Here is a 21,910-nt window from a genome sequence, read left to right on the forward strand (position 1 = left end):
GAGGAAAGGTAGTGAGAGTGGACAGCAGTTTGGTGGGGGAGGTGGTGTTGCTGGGAAAAGTGAAAGGAATAAGCGAGGTCGGCTAACAGACACAGTTGAACAGCTGTCACTCCTCAGCTCTACTGCACTGACCTCTGTGTCACCCAACTATACATCCCTATTTCCTTATTGTTTTTTATTGCAAAGAAACACCAACCATGTCTGTCTTCCTGCTTCACACCCTCCACCTCTACTTAAAAAGTTCAAAAGACATCAGTATAGCGCACGTGATTTTTTTCCTCATGGCTCTTTGTAGACATATTCCATGGAGCCTGACCAGTTTTTTTGTGGACTGTGAGCTTGTATGGTTCCTGCTGGTGCCAGGCAGGCTGTAGCTGTCCCCCTGGCCCAGAGACATGTGCCTGGCCCTGGCTACGCTTCCACTCCACTCCTGCCTTCTGGCCTGCCCTGATCTGTCTCTGATCTGGTGAGGGAGAACGAGGCATCTGCTGCCTTTTATGGCAAAGACTTGCCTGGGAGAACTTTACCAAGAACAGACAAAGCTGTGTGTGTGTGTGTGTGTGTGTGTGTGTGTGTGTTGCAGGGAAGACAGACTATGTACGTATGAGGGGAGGAGTGCTGGCAGAGAGGAAGTTTTCTTTATCCTAAAATAAACTAATGGCTCCAGAATTTCACCTCCCCTTACCACACAAATGTTTGCAAGAAGTGGAGGAGGCATTTGTATGGAAAATGATGAAATTACAGAGGGAAAGAGGCAGGAAATAGCTCAGTGAAACAGAATGTTTTCAAAAGGAAAGGAAGGGGAGGGGGCGAACGAACCAACTTGAACCTTATACAGGAGCCGAATGTTTTTTTTATTTTTTTTTTCTAAGGGGCTTAGCAGAGCCTTTGAAAAGTTGTGAGAGCTGACGGTATCTGTGGATGAAGCTCCATCCTTGGGTAAAGCTCTTTCACATGACGGAACATGTAGCTCACAGTGCAAAACCACACAGACCACATAAATCTGTCTGCGCCTTCATGAGCAGGGTGAAGTTTTTTTGTCTGATTTGAGGGGGAGAAGGAAGCAGACAGAGATAAGGAGAAATTAAACAAATGATTAAAACAGGCATGGGAAGGAGCCTAAGCAAACAAAAAAGGAACAGTAATTAAAATGTGAGTCAGAGTAGAGGTCACGGAGTGAGGTAAATGAGAAGGATAATAGTTGGGGAAAGAAGGATGAATGGAAAGGGCAGAAAAGATAAAAAAAGAAAGGGCAAGGATGCAACTGCAAGGCCTGAGGCTTTTGACCCTGAACAATAGGCTGTTTGGACAGGTGAGCCTGCAGCCATGAAGAGGAAAGAGCAGAAAGAAATGTCTACAAGCCTAAAGAAAGAGATGCGAAAAAACAAAGGGAGTTAACAAATTTAAAGAGCAGAGCAACAGGAGAAAAGAGGTGAAACAGAAAGTGACCACTCATTAATAATTAGCCAGCAGTGTATTCTCAGTGTCTTTGGTTTATAAATGAGGCCAAAACACATACAGGAGCTCCCTAATAGGATGAGCCGAATACCTTGACGAATCATTGCCAAGCAGATGAGAACCTGAGTGGTGTCGTGTGTGCCAGATGTTGTGCAAGTATTAGTACTTTGGTTCTTTTCACAGAAGGCCCAAAGGCGGTGTACAACTAAGCATGTCTCCTGACAGCTAAATTAGACAACAGCAGACATTCAAAGGGGGACACTTAAACATTTACAAAGTCAGTGGCTGTTGGCTCAGTATGCATCCACATGTTGACATGCCTTCCCATGTTTGCTGAGGTGGAAAGCAGGGTGACGCTTCCTGGAGAGGGGAATCAAACTGCTGAGGGCTTTTGAACAGTGTGCTCTGGCCAAGAGGCCTCGTGCTCCGCAGTCCTGTCATGTTTTGTAAGTGTTTATTAGTTCCCATGGTTATCAGCTGGGCTCTGTGTCGATTTACCTCCGCTCCTCATTCCTTTCTCCCCCCTTTGCTCTCACTTCCCCCATCCTTTCTCTCTAAATCTCTTTCTAATATCTCTAGCTGCATGTGGACTGTGTATTTCCTTCGGAAAGCCCACCAGTCATTGCTTCTTCCCTGTAAAGTCCAGCGATTCTTGCAGCAGAACCTAAGTGAAAGTGAGAGGGGTTTTGGCTGCTGCTAGAAAATAGTGTTTATGATCCCTCATCATTAGTGCTGTTAGAGCAGCTCTCACTGGCCCAGGAGCCAGAGCTGCTGTCTTAAGGGAGTGTGACTGGGAAAAGGAAAGGGAGAGCTAGAAACACATGGCTGGATCATTGTGTTTAGACAGAGGGTGTGGAGAGAGGAGGGACGAGAACTGGAAATTGAGGGTGTGAGTGCAAGACGAGCGGAAATGAGGGTCAAAAAGGCTCAGTAAATTCAGGGAGCAAATTCAAACTCCCCTGTCCTTAAGCAATCCCAAACAACAGTCACAGAGCCAAGATTGAGCGGAATATAGATGTAGCGAAAAGTTGGGAACAGGAGTCATTGCAGGATGAGGAAAGCCTTGAACAGAATACTGAAGAAGGAAGGTCGTTGATTACATTAGTCCCAGATTGTCCCAGACAACTGTGCCTTTGTTTATTTGTCTCACTCACGTATCAAGCCTTTCAACCTTTGACCCCAGATTGCTCTGCCTTTACTGATACAGACGGGGAGCTGAGGGCAGAGAGGTTACAGCCCTGGAAGTGCAGGGGGAGTGTGATATGACATCCCTGTGCTAAAACTAGCAGTGGAAGTGCAAGATGCTGGGGACGGCCGTCTGTGTTGGTGCTATAGACCTAACATAAGGTCAGAGGTCAGAGCTTTGGCTCAGGTACAGCAATAGAGGAGCGCTTTGTTTGGTCTGCTTAGGTTGATGTGAATCCAGATTTGGAAAAGTCACAGAAAGTTTGTTTCTGTAATTTTTGTCATCTGTGTTTTTTAGATGTCTGCGCTTGAGTTAAGGATGTTGTATCCACATAATTGTCTGTCTACAATCAGCTTTTTGCATTTACAGTGCTTTTCATTCATAACAAATAACCTGTGCTGACTTCCCAGTTTATCAAGTGGAGTTTTACTGCAGAACTAACTTGTGCTGATTTGTCCTCCACAATCAGAGTTGACTACCTGGATATCTGGTTGGATACATAGGTTTTACTTTGGCATCATGTAGACCTGTCTGAAAAAAAGTCCAGTATAGGTCGTACATTCTTCCCTTTCTTTATGGTGTCCAATTAAACAGTAGAAATCTCACTCTGCAATTTCCTTAATTCTTTATTGCCCATATAAAGTGCTTCGCAGCCCCTTAACCTGCGTTCTTTTCTTCTGTGTTGCAGGAAGTCGAAGACGAAGCCAAATGGAAAGAAGCCTCCGGCAGAAGAGAAGAAGCAGTACTTGGAGCTAGAGTACACAAAAATCCGCGTGGTGGACTTTGACCTCAAGGAGCTAGTGGTGCTGCCCAGAGAGATAGACCTCAACGAATGGCTAGCCAGCAACAGTGAGTGACTGTGGTGCAGTGATAGAAAATATGCAGGATACATAAAGTATCTCAAACATGTTGTCCTGTACAGACAACAGAAACCACTGCTGTAATAACTAAGCCTATAAGCAATTAAACATGGCCATAGTTAAGATGTTAAATGGGCCTATTAATCTAATTTATTACCGAAAAATTCTTTAGTCAAGCTCAGTGTTTGCTCTGACTTCTTTAATATTTTCCTCAAGGGTTTGGAATTGTTTTTCCAAATTGGTATGCACTTGTCTGGCGATGACGAGATGTTCCTGTGGAGCTGCAACTCTGACAGAGCCAAGCCCTTAACATGATCCAGGCCTGGCACAGTGTTGAGTCCGTTCCCAGTAACACCACGCCACTTCTTTAAACACCATTGTTCACTGCCAGCGTCAGTGCACTGTTTTAACTCATATTGAAATTTATAGTTGTCATTATGAGTATCATTTCTGGAGTTTTGTAAACTCACTGCGGCCTGGCTGCTTGATCGATCTTATGAAACTCTTTATTTTGTCCGTCTCCCCGTCTTTGTTTTGGTTACATATCCAGCCCAGGTGCTTGCGAGCGAAAAGGAAAAAACAAGCATTCTTTCCTTTCTATTTTAGATAGCTACAACACTGTTACATAGAGCAGACGGGACATGTTCTTACATGTTAATGTGTTAAAATTGGAAGTTACGTAAGCTGGCTCGTATCGACTTGTATCCTCAACTATTTGGGCTTTAGTGTAAGCACAGGCCACAGGGCTGAGCAGTGGTCTGATTTAATAGTTTGTTTAACTGAATCAATAATTACTTGGGTTCATTAATCTAATGAGCTCATATTTGTTGGTTCTTTTGTTACATGTAGAAGAGAAATTATAATGGATGCAATTTGTATCCTGATACATGACTATCTGATCAACATGGAAAAATAAAAAAAATCTTAGACCTGTTTTCTTGAATTGGAGCCAGATCAGTAGAGCTTTTGCTCAGCTCAGCTTATAAGCATATTTTATCATTTAGATTATTTCAAGGGTTGCCTACGGTGCCACTTAACCCATCTACATAACCCCACTATTGGTCCGACAACCTCTGGGGGTGAGAGCCAGTATTTCGTGCTGATCTGGTGTAGCCAGCTGATATCCAAGCCAAGACTTCATTTTCTGTGCCCATGTCATATTGGCCAGCCTCTGTAAACAGATATCTGAATATGAATTCTAATATATATATTTTTAAAAGCCAATGACAAGCTAACTCGCTGTTAGACTGTAGCCGATCGGCCAGTGCCACAAAAAGGACTGTTTACCTGCAACGGAAACTTGATTCATCAACACTCCTCGGACTGTAAAGGGAAACCAGAACTCTGCCGATACCAAAACCTTTTACTGTCGCCTACAGATGCTGAATACATACACATATATCTGGTAATAGAGACAACATTCAGTGTTAAGACCTCCCAACGTTCCCTAGGTAGAAACTGTGTTGTGGTGGTCAGCAGTAGAAAAAATACCTTTTGGACGGAAGCATCAATAAAAGTCACAAGAACAAATGAAAATGTAAAGGATTTTAACACCAGCCATTGGATCCATTTAATTTAGTAGATTCTTCCACCTTACTTAAACCTCTTATGCTGCAGGTTAAACAGATAGTGTGGCTCGTACCAGTGTACCCTCTTCATGAAGGTTCACATTATTTTTATTACATGAAATTGTAATAATTTAACATTGAAAGTCAAGTAAATCATCAAACTGTCAATGTTTTAAATTGATGGCCTGTTTATTAAATTCTTTCTGTCAGTCATGGATGATTATGATGACATCGCACAGCTCTTCAAAAACTCATCAACACTGAATGCATACTTTAGTTTTAAAGTGAATGAGAATTCTGTTTCCCCCTATGTTTTTTGAGTAAATGAATGTTTACAAAGAAAGATATACAGTTAAAGCACTGTCACCACCACAAGGAAGTTTGCACAAGCTCAACATACAGAACAAATATTTTTGACAGAGAGATAGACTTCTTCTCACTGAATACACCCCAGCTTTTCTCACGCTTTGTTTCGCAGTACAACAGGCTGTGTAGGAGTTTCCCTTATGGCAGAAATACCTGTTTCAGTTTTAAGTTACTTGAACAACAACTTAAATGGTTGCTAAACTGCAGCCACCTCCCATTTTTTCCAAAAAATCTTTTCTTAGCCTCACACACTGTTGAAGTTTGTGATGCATTAGTTCATGCATGTGACTGTGACTGTCTCATTGATCACAGTGACAGATACACTGCATAAACAATGCTGTAGGTGTGTGCTCAACATCTACAGCAGAACGTGACTTGACACACAATCCTCTTTTCTGTTCTTCTTTTCTTCTCTGTTCTCTTTTCTGCAGTATTTTAATCATTGATATCATTCTGGCATAGGAAATTATTTAGTGGTCGTGTATATGATTTATTTCTGCGTAACAGATTACACACACTGACTAAAATGCTAAAATCTCTTTTGTTTTTTGCCACAGCGACAACATTCTTCAATCTTATCAACCTGCAGTACAGCACCATCTCAGAGTTCTGCACTGGGGACACCTGTCAAGCCATGACAGCCTGCAACACGTAAGTTATCTCTGCCGCTTTTGGTTTATTCATCGCACACCTGCAGAGGCCCTTTGGTTTATTCATCACAAATTGGTTAATTCATCAAGGGATACAAGGGACAACTCACAACCCTGAGGGGTGCGCTCAGGTTAATTTTTGGTCTTTGAACTACCAACATAGTCTATCTAGGAATGTGCAATATGCAGCTTTAATGGACTGCAGCGAGCTGTACATTCACGTAAGAGTTGTTGTACAGTGAGAATGGCACTTTGCTGTGTCTGTGCTGCAGCATGTTTAAAGATTAGGTTCATATAATTTCAAGTCTGAACGCTGTGATCCACCATGAGGCTTCACCTGTCTTAAAGGTGCCCAGTTATCTCTTTTTCTTACCATCCCTAGCTCCACAAACAGATGTGAGACAGAAAAAGTCAAAACAACAGCTGTTTACCCACTTTTACGTTATTGTTTGTTGCATTTTCATTTGTGCAGTAAAAACCCAGCTAAAGATATGCTGTTTACTGTCACAGTCCCTACACACTGATAACATAATATAGAAGAAGATGTCCAGATTTTTAGTAAGAAACAAGGCAGAACCCCAGAGATCAAAAACAGCAAAATAATCACATCATATGTTAATCTTTTTAGTGACATGTACATACAAAAAAACTTGCAGACAAATCTCCATTATTTTGCTGGTTTTGACCCCAGGACTTCAGAAACGTCCAGCGCAGCTGCCACATAAGGCATAGTTTGTGTCAAATACTGGAGACATACATTTAATCCCACACAGCCCAGCAGGTGATAAATGTGATGAACACTGTCTAGAGGAGTGTTGTAATCAAACTGTTACCAAATGCGTGTGATGTTTTTACAGGGCTAATTGCTGGCTAATTGATATATAATAAAAGGTGGTCCATTGCAGCGGTGTGCAGTAAGAAGGGCATACCAATGCAGTAGTTGATTTTAAAGCATAATCATAACATGGAGGCTTATTCATGCCATATTAACAGAAGGGAGGTGACAAACTGTAAGCATTTATCTAACTTGTTTGCCCTGTCAGGGTGGGGTGCCGTTTTTATGTGTGAGCCCTTGTCTCCGCAGAGAGGCTGTCATTCCCCCTGTGTATACAGAAGGCTGGAAAAACCTGATTACCCACACTTTGAGAAACCTCAACAGTCACTACACAGCTCTTAACACATTACACACAGTAATGCTGCTCACCCTGGATAAAAATACGACAGTGACATCAATGACAAACAACACAAACATTAAGAAATGACACATATATGACAGATATGCTGCAAGAGACGAACTTGTCACGAGTTAACCTCTCAGTCAACAGTGGATTTTTCCACTGCTCTCACCTTAAGCTGCTGTTACTAACCCACACCCTGAGAAAAGGAAGAAGCCAATGAGCTTCGCCTGCGGTATGTGAAGAGTGAAGAGAGCAGAGCAGATTAACATGTTTTTGTTTGCACTGTCTATTGACCTGTGGAAAACAGAGGCAGTCTTAAAAACATGTTTGTCTCACAGCTCTGCTCCAGATTCAGCTAGAATGTTTTAAGCATTTTTGTTTGACTTAAAAACCTTTACTGTTAAAACTGCGTTTCTAAGATGAGGCGCACCATTTATGATTGGACCGTCCCCACTGCCTGCTGCCTGGCACCCCACCCTTTCCTGCCGGTGCAGGACCTGGCACCCGTGCCCCCTTCTGTGGTGAGAACTGACTGAGCCACAGTCGCAGCAGCGTCAGTGCCCCTGCCCGAAGAGGCAGAGCTCAGCACTATTTTTGGAAGTAAATGTTTCCATGAGCTACGAGGGAACTGAACCATTTGGTAGCTATTTAGACCCATTTTGTATGGGTGGGTGGCTAGATGGGTGTGTGTGTGAGGGAGGGAGATGTGTGGTAATGTGCTCACACTGTTCAGTAGCGTTGGGTTCTTGTGGAGGGTGACATTTTGGATGTGGTTGGTAAAACACACAGATGCACTAAGTCTCTTTAATCACTTATCAAATATTTAATTTCCCATTTACAAAGAGTGTGCAAAACATTCAGGTCGTCATTAAACTCAACTGCAAACATTTAATCTTTCTAACTGAACTTTAGTCCTCCAAGTATCAGTCTTAAAGTATAGTTGTTGTTTATTGGCTTTTATTACATCTTTAAAACATTGTCTCTCTGTCCTGATATCATATTATGATAATAATAATGAGCTTTATTTGTACAGCACTTTTATGCAAGGCAAACAGCTCAAAGTGCTTCATAATAAAGATGTAACACAAAAGTAAAAAGGACAACAAAAGCTGACACTACCACCATGGTGACATTTTCATGATCACTTAAACCTACCCTGTAATCTCCAAAATAAAAAAAACAATTAGTATGAAGTTATAGAGGCATTAACAGATTACATGCCATATAATAAATTAATTAAATCAATAACTGAAAACATTAAAAACCGCTTATATAATTAAAAAAAACTACCAGAAGACATCTATGAGCCCAATTCATCCCACTGCAAAACAGTTATGACAAACTCAAGGTGCAAATTAAAACTTAGTTTTTAAATATCAAATTAGCAAAAGTTGCATAAATTGAATAATGAATTTGTAAAAAAAAATAAATAATAATATTCAAAACAATCCTATCATGCTATATATTCAATATTGAATCAATTCATGGACACCAAATATAGATTTTTTTATTCTTTGTTGTCAGTTTTACAAATGCAAGTTAAACTTTTGGTACTCTGCTAGAACAATAAAATCTGTTGCTGTTTCAGTCCACTAGATATGTTTTGCTGCAATAAAAATGATTGGATCAAGATGAACAGACTGATTTATATGAGATAAAACAGATGTTGACAAAGTTCTCATTTGTGGACATAATTTGAAGTTGAAAAAAAGTAATATATTGCAATATGAATTAAATTCAATACTTAACATATTGCAAAACTTCTAAAATAACAATAATATTGTATTATGGATTAAGTATAAAGATACTATCATATTGTTGGGCCTCTGGTGAACCCAGCCCCTAAAGTCAACCCGCCTCTGCAGCAGCGCTTCATTCTGTGTAACGCCATAGATTCATCATGTCTGACTGAGAGTGTCGGAGTGCAGAAGGCATGTTTGTAGTTTAGTCAGTGCCTCTCCCACACACAAACACACAGTCTGATCCTGAGTGAGTAAGTGCATTGTAAGAGTCTGGCCCTGGTGCTGTGGTCAGTAGGTCCCTCCTGTAGGGTCAGTTACGTGGTCGCTTTACATTCCTCAAGATTTGTAATGTCTGCCCCGCTGCCTCCCAGACGCACACTGCAAACAGCTACACCTGCATGCACATTTCTTTTCACTATTTCATAAGCTTATTAATTGACCTTTCCAGCTCGCTGATCATTCAGCGGGCCTTTTGTTTCGCTGGTTACCCGTCCCGTTTCACTGCCTCCACCCTTGTTAACTCATTCATCAATTTCTTAAGGTGTCTGCTGACCTGCTAGCGTGACTAGATCCGTGCTGCTGAGCTGCTGTTGGGCTTTTGTTAACTATTAGTACGATCCGCCCAGCAGCTATGTGGGTCACCCCCCTCCGGAAAGGTTTCATCAGCAGCAGGACTGAGAGGAGAGGGCGTCAGCGTCCCGTTAACTCCTGCGACAGTGGGGAATTTGGCCCAATCAGGAAATTAAAGCTCCAGGGCACATAGTTCAGTTAATCTGGTGGAATGAAAACATGCAAACATGATACCTGGATTACAGTTCAACAGTTTGTAGTGTCCATAAGCCATATCTTCACTCTGAACAGCATCATACAGGAAGTACGTCGTCACTGGGAGTGTGGGTTTTTCCCAGATGAGGGAATAGGGCCAGGCGATGTCTAATAGGCCAATTATGTCTCACAGCTCACCTGTATGTTGTTTCTGTTCCTGCTAAAATGGATAAATGACCATTTCATGCACCAGGAAATACCCCTTTATTGTGTGTCTGAACAGCTCCTGCTTCAGCTACAGGCATTCTTCAGGAAACATTCATTGTGATGAATTAAAACTTGGTTGTGTAATGGTGTCCTGTTCATATCTTAAGTGCTCCTTTGCAAGATGTACATGACAACAGGGATTGCATGTCTCCCTTTTCTTTTTAGAATATACTACTGGTATGATGAGAGGGGGAAGAAGACAAAGTGCACTGCTCCACAATATGTCGACTTCGTAATGAGTCTTTGTCAGAAACTGGTCACAGATGAGGAAATCTTTCCCACAAAATATGGTGAGTGTTTATCTCTCTGTCTCTATCTCTCTCACTCGCTGATATATATATATATATATATCAGTTCAATTCAATTCAATTTGCTTTATTGTCACAAATGTTTGTAAAACAATATTGCCAAAGCTTCAGATACAATTAAATGATGATATAAATCAATACAAGAAGAAAAAATCAATAATATTCAAATCAACAGCAAAATAAAAAAAATATTTATCTCTATCTATATCTATATCTATCTATCTATCTATCCATCCATCTATCTATCTATCTATCTATATTTATTTATTTTCATTTTCAACAATCACACATACTTACTAGGCTTCTTCTTTGACAGTTTCAGTTTTCTCTCCTTTCTAAAACTTGGCCTTTGTTTTATTAACTCTTAAGTTGTTTTAATGGCACTTTTCTAATTCAGGACGAGGCTGTTCAGCAGAGAGTGAAGTCTCTGTGATAACAGCTTGTGTTCAGGTCTTCACCGTGCCCTTATCCTGAAAGTTTTTTTAAGTTTATATTTGAAATAACAATCTAATCATTAGAAATAACAAATTCACTGAAACAAAAAACAAAAGTTCTCTTACACCACTTAAAATCAAAAGGACTCAGTACCCTCATAAACCTTTGGCGACCCCTAGTGGGATCGGGACCACAGGTTGTATTATTGTACTGGAGGTATCCAACGTTGTACTGCTGCCCTCTCCTGTTTCAGATAGAGTTAATGACAGAGTGGTCTTCAGCAATAACATTTAAAAGAAGTTATAGTAATAATATTTGGGGCTGCTTCTTTCAGTTCTTATCACTATCAGTTAATCTGCTGATTCATTTTCCCATGATTTAATGAATTATTTGGTTTGTGTACCCAAAAAAAATTGTAAAAAATATTTTTGCAGTTTCACAGGAATTTATGTTGAGTCCTGCAGCGTTGAGTAATCGACATGGAAAACAGTCTACAACAACAGTCGTGTTTAGAAATTGCATTCAAAGGAAATCATTCTGCCTTTTCTTAAAAATTAAACTACATATTTTTGACCATTTGTTAAAAGTTTTCTTCTTCAGTGGGAACATACAGGCATGTGGCTAACCGTAGTATTGTACAGAAAGTATTAAGAGACAGACTAACGCATTGTTTATTATGGTCTTTAACAGGATTAGTTGATAATATAAGGAGCTATAAAACATCAGCATTGTCCTTAACACTCCCTCATGATGATTCCTGTCTAATCCAGTCTCTCCTGTTGTTTTTTTTCTCCTCCCCTCAGGCAAAGAGTTCCCCAACTCCTTTGAGTCCTTGGTAAAAAAGATCTGCCGGTACCTGTTCCACGTGCTGGCTCACCTCTACTGGGCGCACTTTAAAGAGACAGTGGCTCTGGACCTGCAGGGCCACTTGAACACTCTGTATGCACATTTCATCGTTTTCGTAAGGGAATTCAACCTGGTCGACCCCAAGGAGACCTGTATCATGGACGACCTGTCCGAAATCCTCTGCACCCCCGCCCCGCCACCCGCGCCCGCCCCGGCCCCTTCTGGCCCAGCCTCGGCGCCCTCCCCTTCTTCACAAAACCACGTGACGGAGAGATGAGCAGGGGGCGGCGGTAAGACAGCGGCCCTGGGGGTGATAGAAGATAAGATAGAGGAGAGAAGGAAAGACAGCCTGGCCTCCCTACTCGGTGCCAGCAGGACTTAGAGACCTTCCACTACCCTTATATTTCGCTACGACACCAACCAACCAGCCGGAAGGAAGGGGGGGAGGGTTTTTTGGGGGGTTTTAGGGTGGTGGGGAGGGGTTTCTCACGCCAGCAGGAATTGGCGTGAGCGTTCCTCCCCGGGGCAAATTCCTCCCATCTTCTCTGCAATTTAAACTAGGAACAAAAAAAGTATGTGTATGTTTTATTTTTGGTTTTATTTCACTTTTATTTTTGTTGAAGTTTTATTCAGTTTTATTTTTGTTGTGGGAGGGGGGGTGCAGCGTGTCCATCGACCCTTCACCTCCCTCTATCCTCTACCTAACATACAGTACAGGAAGGGGGCTCTGCTTTGCTTCAACCTACTATTGTACAGTGTTGTTGATGTGTGGAGAAGCGTCTCTGCTCACCTGCGGGCTTGTCCCTCTCCCTCCTGCACCGGCAGGAGGCGGCCTGCAGGCGCACGGCCACTACGCTGGCCGGTAGGGAGCCACGCTACTGCCTGACGGGGCGACACCAGCCAATCACTGTTTGGGTTGTTTATGTGGGGGATGATTAAAGCGCTTCCTACTCAGGACCTGAGAGAATACGTCACTGCTGCCAGAGAGAAGTCTCTCTTTTTTTTCATTCTCTGTCCCTTGTTGTTCACCAGTCCTTCATATGGCAGATGTGTTTAACTACAGTATAGTCACATAATCACCTGGTGTTCCCCTAACAAACATGTCCCAGAGCCAACCTGTAGAGGGCAGCAAACATGAAGAGAACGCCACAAAAGCAGGGAGACAGAGAAGAAAATATAAAGATTGTATGTTAGATATTTAATCTGATCAGAGAGCTTGAGACAGACTAGTGCCTGTATGAGGCCGGATCAGAGTTGTTTGCTGGCGTTCACCACAGCAGCAGCCCCCTTTGAACCACCAACACCACCACCAACACCCACTCCAGCTGCACAGAAGGACAAAGACATGAGGTAATGTCTGCAGGCTCAGAGAGGCAGAGATGGAGTCAGAAAGAGGGGTGGGAGTCGAGGGTGTGGAGCTGCTCTACTGTTGAACAGTCACCAGTACTCCCAGTGCAAAACTAAAAAAAAACAAAAAACCTCCACTTCCGGATTATTTCTACCTGTCCCTTAAAATTTGCTTTTAAAAAAAAGATTATCAGAGGAAAATTAGTTCAGAAATAACAATATAGGTATCATTACACATGTATAGAAAATGTACAGTCTGCTTGGACTTTACTGTACAAGGAATCGCAAGCGGGTTCTGTCAGACATAGCCTCTGTATGGAGGAGGATTGGGTTTATAATTCTCCTATTTTATTTATTTTAATTTTTTTTTTTGCAGGGTTCTTCAGTTCTGGCTCTCGTTTTATGTATTTTAATTATTAACTAAGTTAAAAGCAATTTAATATTTTAAGCTCTGCGGATTATAATCTAATAAAAGAGAAATGCCACCTCGACTCGGTGTCATCTGTTTAAATGTGCTCGTGTAAATTATGGAAGAGGAATGAAACCTGAGCGTCTCTTGTGTAGCTTCAAAAACACGGAGCTATTCTTAAATGGGAACTTGATTAAGTGTACGTACAGTTTACGATTCACAAAGGGTACAGTTGAGCCTATAAAAACTGTTATATAAAGACTGAGTCATACTTGTTAGTCGTAATACTTTAATTTTGACTCATTTATCTCCTGTCAGTCGAAGCAAACCATAAATCAGACAGGATGATTTATTAGTTGAAACTGGTTATGACGGCGTATTGTTATTGCAAAGACAGTAATCCCAGGGATGTTTAAAGTCATTTATGAGCAGTTTAAAATAATTTATGAGCAGTTTAACAATTGCAACTTGCCCATCAGAAAAGAAGTGACAAGTGTACTAATCGGTTTAATGTCTTTCACAGTACAAATCTTAATTTGACTTCTTTCATAACCAAACTGAATGGAATCTTAAAAAAATGTTACCTTATCATGGCTGGGTTTTTCAAACTGAAAATATCGGCCTCAAAACTCCAGTTTCAGTCAGCTTTTGGTTCCCCTTAGTTCATTGAAGTACAACGTTAGATCATTGGTCGCTCTTTTAATCAGTGTTTGGAATGTTACTTCTTTCTGCTCCTTCATTAGTTAGTTCTTTATTTTTGCATATGATTTGATCATATGCAAAAATAAAGAACTAACTAAAAGGAAAAAAAAATAAAGTAACATAAGAAAATGCACATGCAGGATATAAAAAACTAAATTTATTTTTAAAAAAATTATATGTTTGAAGTGTACTATATTATAAGTTTACAGAACTGTCTTGCTGCCACAGCAGAAAAAAAGTAAAAAAGTATCAGGTGAAAAGTTGTAAAGTTTCTTGTTGTGAAAAGATATTTCTGGAGGCATTATGTTTTTGGTTTGTCCGACCGTACCTACATCCATCTGCCTGTTTATCTGTGCGCATGTCCGCCCGGCCTTTTCTTGTGAACGCAGTATTTCATGTAGGGCCTCAATGGAATTTTTTCACATTTGAGCCAAACATTCACTTGGACTCAGCAATGAGCTAAGTAGATTTTGGTGGTCAAAGGTCAAGCTTACTGTTTCCTTTTGGGTTTCATTCATATTATCCAATACCACAATATCCCAAGTAAACCTGGATTGATTTTTCAAATTTGGTGCAAACGTCTGAGTAGACTAAATGATGAGCTGCTTAGAATTGTTTGGTGTTCAGAGGTCAAGATCACTGTGACCTTGCATACGTCTCACATTTCTGAAAGCAGGATCTGATGGCCTTAAGGAGTTTCCCCATATTTGGCACAAACGTCCACTTAGACTCATGAATAAACGGATTAGAATCTGGTGGTTGAAGACCAAATGTCAAGGCCACAGTGAGCTTATAAAACATATTTTTAGCCATAACTCCAAAAACTGGTTGTAGAGTTTTTTGTGCTGTCAGGGAGAAGGTGTGTGTGAAGCATCCATGTTTTAAGACACGCATGTAAACTGTATGTGCAACTTGACTTGTGTGCGGAGGCATGCAACCGTGTGGCAGTATATCTAGTTGATTATATTCTGATACCATACTATGACATTTTGATGTTATTTTTGATGACGTGGTACACTATGACTATTCTGCCCTTACTAGAACATGGGCGTGATTGTCTAGCTTGGCAGATAGATAACAGGACCTCCAACAAAAACCCAGGAGACAGTAGGCAGGTTAGGATGTTTATCAGAAGGTCTTTTTTGTGAAAAGACAAATATTCTTCAGGGTTACCAAGGAAAATGAGAAAGAAGGGAAAAACAGCACCTACACACTTTAACTGTGTAAACAATGAGAAGTCCACATGGCCATGCAGTGCTGCACAGTTAATATCTTAACCCTCTATGGTACGTATTATGATGCCAGTTGCCTAAATCTGACCATTTGTGACCGCCTAATCCAAACCACTATGACAGTCTGCATTGATGTATAACCATAAGGACCATGCTGCTTCATCCCCACCATGTGCATTTGTTGACATCAACGTGGCATCCCAGAGCGTAAACAGCTGACACAGGATACCTTAAACATACACATTTACACAGAGGGTCCTGTCAGACTGGCAACCACGTTGGTCTGTTAGTCACCTGTGTATCTCCTGATGCAACATCAAATTTATGTACGTTGAATTGTAGAGATAAAGGAAAAATTATGGTGACTGGAATGCTTTTGAACAGTATATATACCTGAATACACAACACCAAAATGTCATGGTGAATCCATAAACATTTGGAATTTACCATAATGGTACATTGTTGTCTCAAGGCAACATTTGTAGTTCAACAAACCATATAACATATGTAAACACTGCTTTAGGTTTCTTATGGTCCTAAGTTTTGCATCATTACTTGTTTGTTTGGTTTTTTTGGCACGCTATATTGTAATGTTTTTGCAAAATTGTTTACTATGAATTATCTCAGCATGCTATACTGTGCGGTTTTCCGCTGTTTTTGGGACGTCATATAATGCCATTTTTCGCCATACTATAGTATGGCATTTTCGGACATTTTTTCCAACATGCTTTATGATGGTGTTTTTGGACGTTTTTGCAACATTCTATGCTATAACATATCTCGGCACACTCTTTTATGTGGTTTTCAGCTGTTTTTGGGACACGTCATATTTTGACATTTTTCGCCATACTATTGTACTGCATTTTCGGTTGTTTTTTCAACATGCTTTATTATGGTGTTTTTTAGCTGTTTTTGCAAAGTAATATGCTATGGCGTGTCTCTGCATGATATTTTATATAATTTTCAGCTGTTTTTGGGACGTCATATTTTGACATTTTTTGCCATACTGTTAATTATGGTGTTTTTGGTCATTTTTGCAACATTCTATGCCACAACATGTCTCGGCACACTGTTTTATGCGTTTTTCAGCTGTTTTTGGGACATTTAATTTTTGACATTATTTGCCGGTTGGTTTGAAACATGCTATATTATGGACGTTCTATGCTATGGCGTGTTTGGCATGCTATTTTATGCTGTTTTCAGTTGTTTTTAGGACATCTTATATTTTGACATGTTTCGCCATACTATAGTATGGCATTTTATTTTTATCAACGTGCTGAAGCATGCTGAAAATTCCATAGTATAGTATATCAAAAAAAGGTAAAATTTTGACGTCCTAAATATTGCTGCAAACGATATATTACAGCTTATAGACACGTGTCATAGTATAATTAAGTGGAAATAGAAGCCAAAAAGACCAAAAACATGTAAAACACAATTTAGCAAAGTGAAAAAAAAAAAGTCAAATTTTGACATGTCCCAAAAATGGCTAAAAACTACTTATTATAGCTTGAAAGAACATGTCAATGTATACAAAGTGGAAACAAACGTCAAAAAATGCCAAAAACGTCATAATTTAGCATGTTGAAAAAACGGCCAAAAATCGCATACTATACTATGGCAAAAATGTCAAATTTTGACATGTCCTAAAAATGGCTAAAAACTACTTATTATAGCTTGAAAGAACGTGTCATAATATATAAAGTTGAAACAAAGGCCAAAAAAGGCCAAAAACGTCATAATTTAGCATGTTGAAAAAATGGCCAAAAATCGCATACTATACTATGGCAAAAATGTCAAATATTGACATGTCCCAAAAATGGCTAAAAACTACTTATTATAGCTTGAAAGAACATGTCAATGTATACAAAGTGGAAACAAAGGCCAAAAAAGGTCAAAAATGTCGTAATTTAGCATGTTGAAAAAACGGCCAAAAATCGCATACTATACTATGGCAAAAATGTCAAATTTTGACATGTCCCAAAAATGGCTAAAAACTACTTATTATAGCTTGAAAGAACATGTCAATGTATACAAAGTGGAAACAAAGACCAAAAAAGGTCAAAAACGTCGTAATTTAGCATGTTGAAAAAACGGCCAAAACTCGCATACTATACTATGGCAAAAATGTCAAATTTTGACATGTCCCAAAAATGGCTAAAAACTACTTATTATAGCTTGAAAGAACATGTCAATGTATACAAAGTGGAAACAAAGATCAAAAAAGGCCAAAAACGTCATAATTTAGCATGTTGAAAAAACGGCCAAAGATCGCATACTATACTATGGCAAAAATGTCAAATTTTGACATGTCCCAAAAATGGCTAAAAACTGCTTATTATAGCTTGAAAGAACATGTCAATGTATACAAAGTGGAAACAAAGATCAAAAAGGCCAAAACATCATAATTTAGCATGTTGAAAAAACGGCCAAAGATCGCATACTATACTATGGCAAAAATGTCAAATTTTGACATGTCCCAAAAATGGCTAAAAACTACTTATTATAGCTTGAAAGAACATGTCAATGTATACAAAGTGGAAACAAAGATCAAAAAATGCCAAAAACGTCATAATTTAGCATGTTGAAAATACGGCCAAAGATCGCATACTATACTATGGCAAAAATGTCAAATTTTGACATGTCCCAAAAATGGCTAAAAACTGCTTAATATAGCTTGAAAGAACGTGTCATAATATATAAAGTTGAAACAAAGGCCAAAAAAGGCCAAAAACGTCATAATTTAGCATGTTGAAAAAACGGCCAAAAATCGCATACTATACTATGGCAAAAATGTCAAATTTTGATATGTCCCAAAAATGGCTAAAAACTACTTATTATAGCTTGAAAGAACATGTCAATGTATACAAAGTGGAAACAAAGGCCAAAAAAGGTCAAAAATGTCGTAATTTAGCATGTTGAAAAAACGGCCAAAAATCGCATACTATACTATGGCAAAAATGTCAAATTTTGACATGTCCCAAAAATGGCTAAAAACTACTTATTATAGCTTGAAAGAACATGTCAATGTATACAAAGTGGAAACAAAGATCAAAAAATGCCAAAAACGTCCTAATTTAGCATGTTGAAAAAACGGCCAAAGATCGCATACTATACTATGGCAAAAATGTCAAATTTTGATATGTCCCAAAAATGGCTAAAAACTACTTATTATAGCTTGAAAGAACATGTCAATGTATACAAAGTGGAAACAAAGACCAAAAAAGGTCAAAAACGTCGTAATTTAGCATGTTGAAAAAACGGCCAAAACTCGCATACTATACTATGGCAAAAATGTCAAATTTTGACATGTCCCAAAAATGGCTAAAAACTACTTATTATAGCTTGAAAGAACATGTCAATGTATACAAAGTGGAAACAAAGATCAAAAAAGGCCAAAAACGTCATAATTTAGCATGTTGAAAAAACGGCCAAAGATCGCATACTATACTATGGCAAAAATGTCAAATTTTGACATGTCCCAAAAATGGCTAAAAACTGCTTAATATAGCTTGAAAGAACGTGTCATAATATATAAAGTTGAAACAAAGGACAAAAAAGGCCAAAAACGTCATATTTTAGCATGTTGAAAAAACGGCCAAAGATCGCATACTATACTATGGCAAAAATGTCAAATTTTGACATGTCCCAAAAATGGCTAAAGACTGCTTATTATAGCTTGAAAGAACATGTCATAGTGTACAAAGTGGAAACAAAGACCAAAAAATGCCAAAAACGTCATAATTTAGCATGTTGAAAAAACGGCCTAAAATCGCATACTATACTATGGCAAAAATGTCAAATTTTGACATGTCCCAAAAATGGCTAAAAACTACTTATTATAGCTTGAAAGAACATGTCAATGTATACAAAGTGGAAACAAAGATCAAAAAAGGCCAAAAACGTCATAATTTAGCATGTTGAAAAAACAGCCAAAGATCGCATACTATACTATGGCAAAAATGTCAAATTTTGACATGTCCCAAAAATGGCTAAAAACTGCTTATCATAGCTTGAAAGAACGTGTCATAATATATAAAGTTGAAACAAAGGCCAAAAAATGCCAAAAACGTCATAATTTAGCATGTTGAAAAAACGGCCAAAGATCGCATACTATACTATGGCAAAAATGTCAAATTTTGACATGTCCCAAAAATGGCTAAAAACTACTTATTATAGCTTGAAAGAACATGTCAATGTATACAAAGTGGAAAGAAACGTCAAAAAATGCCAAAAACGTCATAATTTAGCATGTTGAAAAAACGGCCAAAGATCGCATACTATACTATGGCAAAAATGTCAAATTTTGACATGTCCCAAAAATGGCTAAAAACTACTTATTATAGCTTGAAAGAACATGTCAATGTATACAAAGTGGAAACAAACGTCAAAAAATGCCAAAAACGTCATAATTTAGCATGTTGAAAAAACGGTCAAAGATCGCATACTATACTATGGCAAAAATGTCAAATTTTGACACGTCCCAAAAATGGCTAAAAACTGCTTATTATAGCTTGAACGAACGTGTCATAATATATAAAGTTGAAACAAAGGCCAAAAAAGGCCAAAAACGTCATAATTTAGCATGTTGAAAAAACGGCCTAAAATCGCATACTATACTATGGCAAAAATGTCAAATTTTGACATGTCCCAAAAATGGCTAAAAACTGCTTAATATAGCTTGAAAGAACGTGTCATAATATATAAAGTTGAAACAAAGGTTAAAAAAGGCCAAAAACGTCATAATTTAGCATGTTGAAAAAACGGCAAAAAATCGCATACTATACTATGGCAAAAATGTCAAATTTTGACATGTCCCAAAAATGGCTAAAAACCACTTATTATAACTTGAAAGAACATGTCAATGTATACAAAGTGGAAACAAACGTCAAAAAATGTCAAAAACGTCGTAATTTAGCATGTTGAAAAAACGGCCAAAAATCGCATACTATACTATGGCAAAAATGTCAAATTTTGACATGTCCCAAAAATGGCTAAAAACTGCTTAATATAGCTTGAAAGAACGTGTCATAATATATAAAGTTGAAACAAAGGCCAAAAAATGCCAAAAACGTCATAATTTAGCATGTTGAAAAAACGGCCAAAAATCGCATACTATACTATGGCAAAAATGTCAAATTTTGACATGTCCCAAAAATGGCTAAAAACTACTTATTATAGCTTGAAAGAACATGTCAATGTATACAAAGTGGAAACAAAGATCAAAAAATGCCAAAAACGTCATAATTTAGCATGTTGAAAAAACGGCCAAAGATCGCATACTATACTATGGCAAAAATGTCAAATTTTGACATGTCCCAAAAATGGCTAAAAACTGCTTATTATAGCTTGAAAGAACGTGTCATAATATATAAAGTTGAAACAAAGGCCAAAAAAGGCCAAAAACGTCATAATTTAGCATGTTGAAAAAACGGCAAAAAATCGCATTCTATACTATGGCAAAAATGTCAAGTTTTGACATGTCCCAAAAATGGCTAAAAACTGCTTAATATAGCTTGAAAGAACGTGTCATAATATATAAAGTTGAAACAAAGGCCAAAAAAGGCCAAAACGTCATAATTTAGCATGTTGTAAAAAAGGGCCAAAAATCGCATACTATACTATGGCAAAAATGTCAAATTTTGACATGTCCCAAAAATGGCTAAAAACCACTTATTATAGCTTGAAAGAACATGTCAATGTATACAAAGTGGAAACAAAGATCAAAAATGCCAAAAAGCGTCATAATTTAGCATGTTGAAAAAGCGGCCAAAATCGCATACTATACTATGGCAAAAATGTCAAATTTTGACATGTCCCAAAAATGGCTAAAAACTGCTTAATATAGCTTGAAAGAACGTGTCATAATATATAAAGTTGAAACAAAGGCCAAAAAAGGCCAAAAACGTCATAATTTAGCATGTTGAAAAAATGGCCAAAGATCGCATACTATACTATGGCAAAAATGTCAAATTTTGACATGTCCCAAAAATGGCTAAAAACTACTTATTATAGCTTGAAAGAACATGTCAATGTATACAAAGTGGAAAGAAATGTCAAAAAATGCCAAAAATGTCATAATTTAGCATGTTGAAAAAACGGCCAAAGATCGCATACTATACTATGGCAAAAATGTCAAATTTTGACATGTCCCAAAAATGGCTAAAAACTGCTTAATATAGCTTAAAAGAATGTGTCATAATATATAAAGTGGAAACAAACGTCAAAAATGTCAAAAACGTCATAATTTAGCATGTTGAAAAAATGGCCAAAAATCGCATACTATACTATGGCAAAAATGTCAAATTTTGACATGTCCCAAAAATGGCTAAAAACTGCTTAATATAGCTTAAAAGAACGTGTCATAATATATAAAGTGGAAACAAACGTCAAAAAATGTCAAAAACGTCATAATTTAGCATGTTGAAAAAACGGCCAAAGATCGCGTACTATACTATGGCAAAAATGTCAAATTTTGACATGTCCCAAAAATGGCTAAAAACTGCTTATTATAGCTTGAAAGAACGTGTCAATGTATACAAAGTGGAAACAAAGATCAAAAAATGCCAAAAACGTCATAATTTAGCATGT

The 21,910-nt window shown here is 38.5% G+C and overlaps 1 protein-coding gene across 4 annotated transcripts in view; it reads left to right on the top strand.

The window, feature by feature from the left end:
- mob2a (MOB kinase activator 2a) overlaps positions 1-13,467 on the top strand; it is a 71,905-nt gene extending 58,438 nt beyond the window's left edge. For all 4 annotated transcript variants that reach the window (XM_042495657.2, XM_042495655.2, XM_042495654.2 and 1 more), the window contains exons 2-5: positions 3,333-3,493; positions 5,996-6,089; positions 10,206-10,330; positions 11,587-13,467. In XM_042495657.2, the coding sequence (XP_042351591.1) occupies positions 3,333-3,493; positions 5,996-6,089; positions 10,206-10,330; positions 11,587-11,906 (700 nt within the window). In that variant the 3' untranslated portion in view covers positions 11,907-13,467. The remainder of the gene's footprint in view (positions 1-3,332; positions 3,494-5,995; positions 6,090-10,205; positions 10,331-11,586) is intronic.
- Positions 13,468-21,910: the final 8,443 nt, after the last annotated feature.

Source organism: Plectropomus leopardus, chromosome 7 (assembly GCF_026936395.1).
Source record: "Plectropomus leopardus strain MGB_pleo_1.0 chromosome 7, ASM2693639v1, whole genome shotgun sequence".
In the NCBI taxonomy this organism is placed as follows: domain Eukaryota; kingdom Metazoa; phylum Chordata; class Actinopteri; order Perciformes; family Serranidae; genus Plectropomus; species Plectropomus leopardus.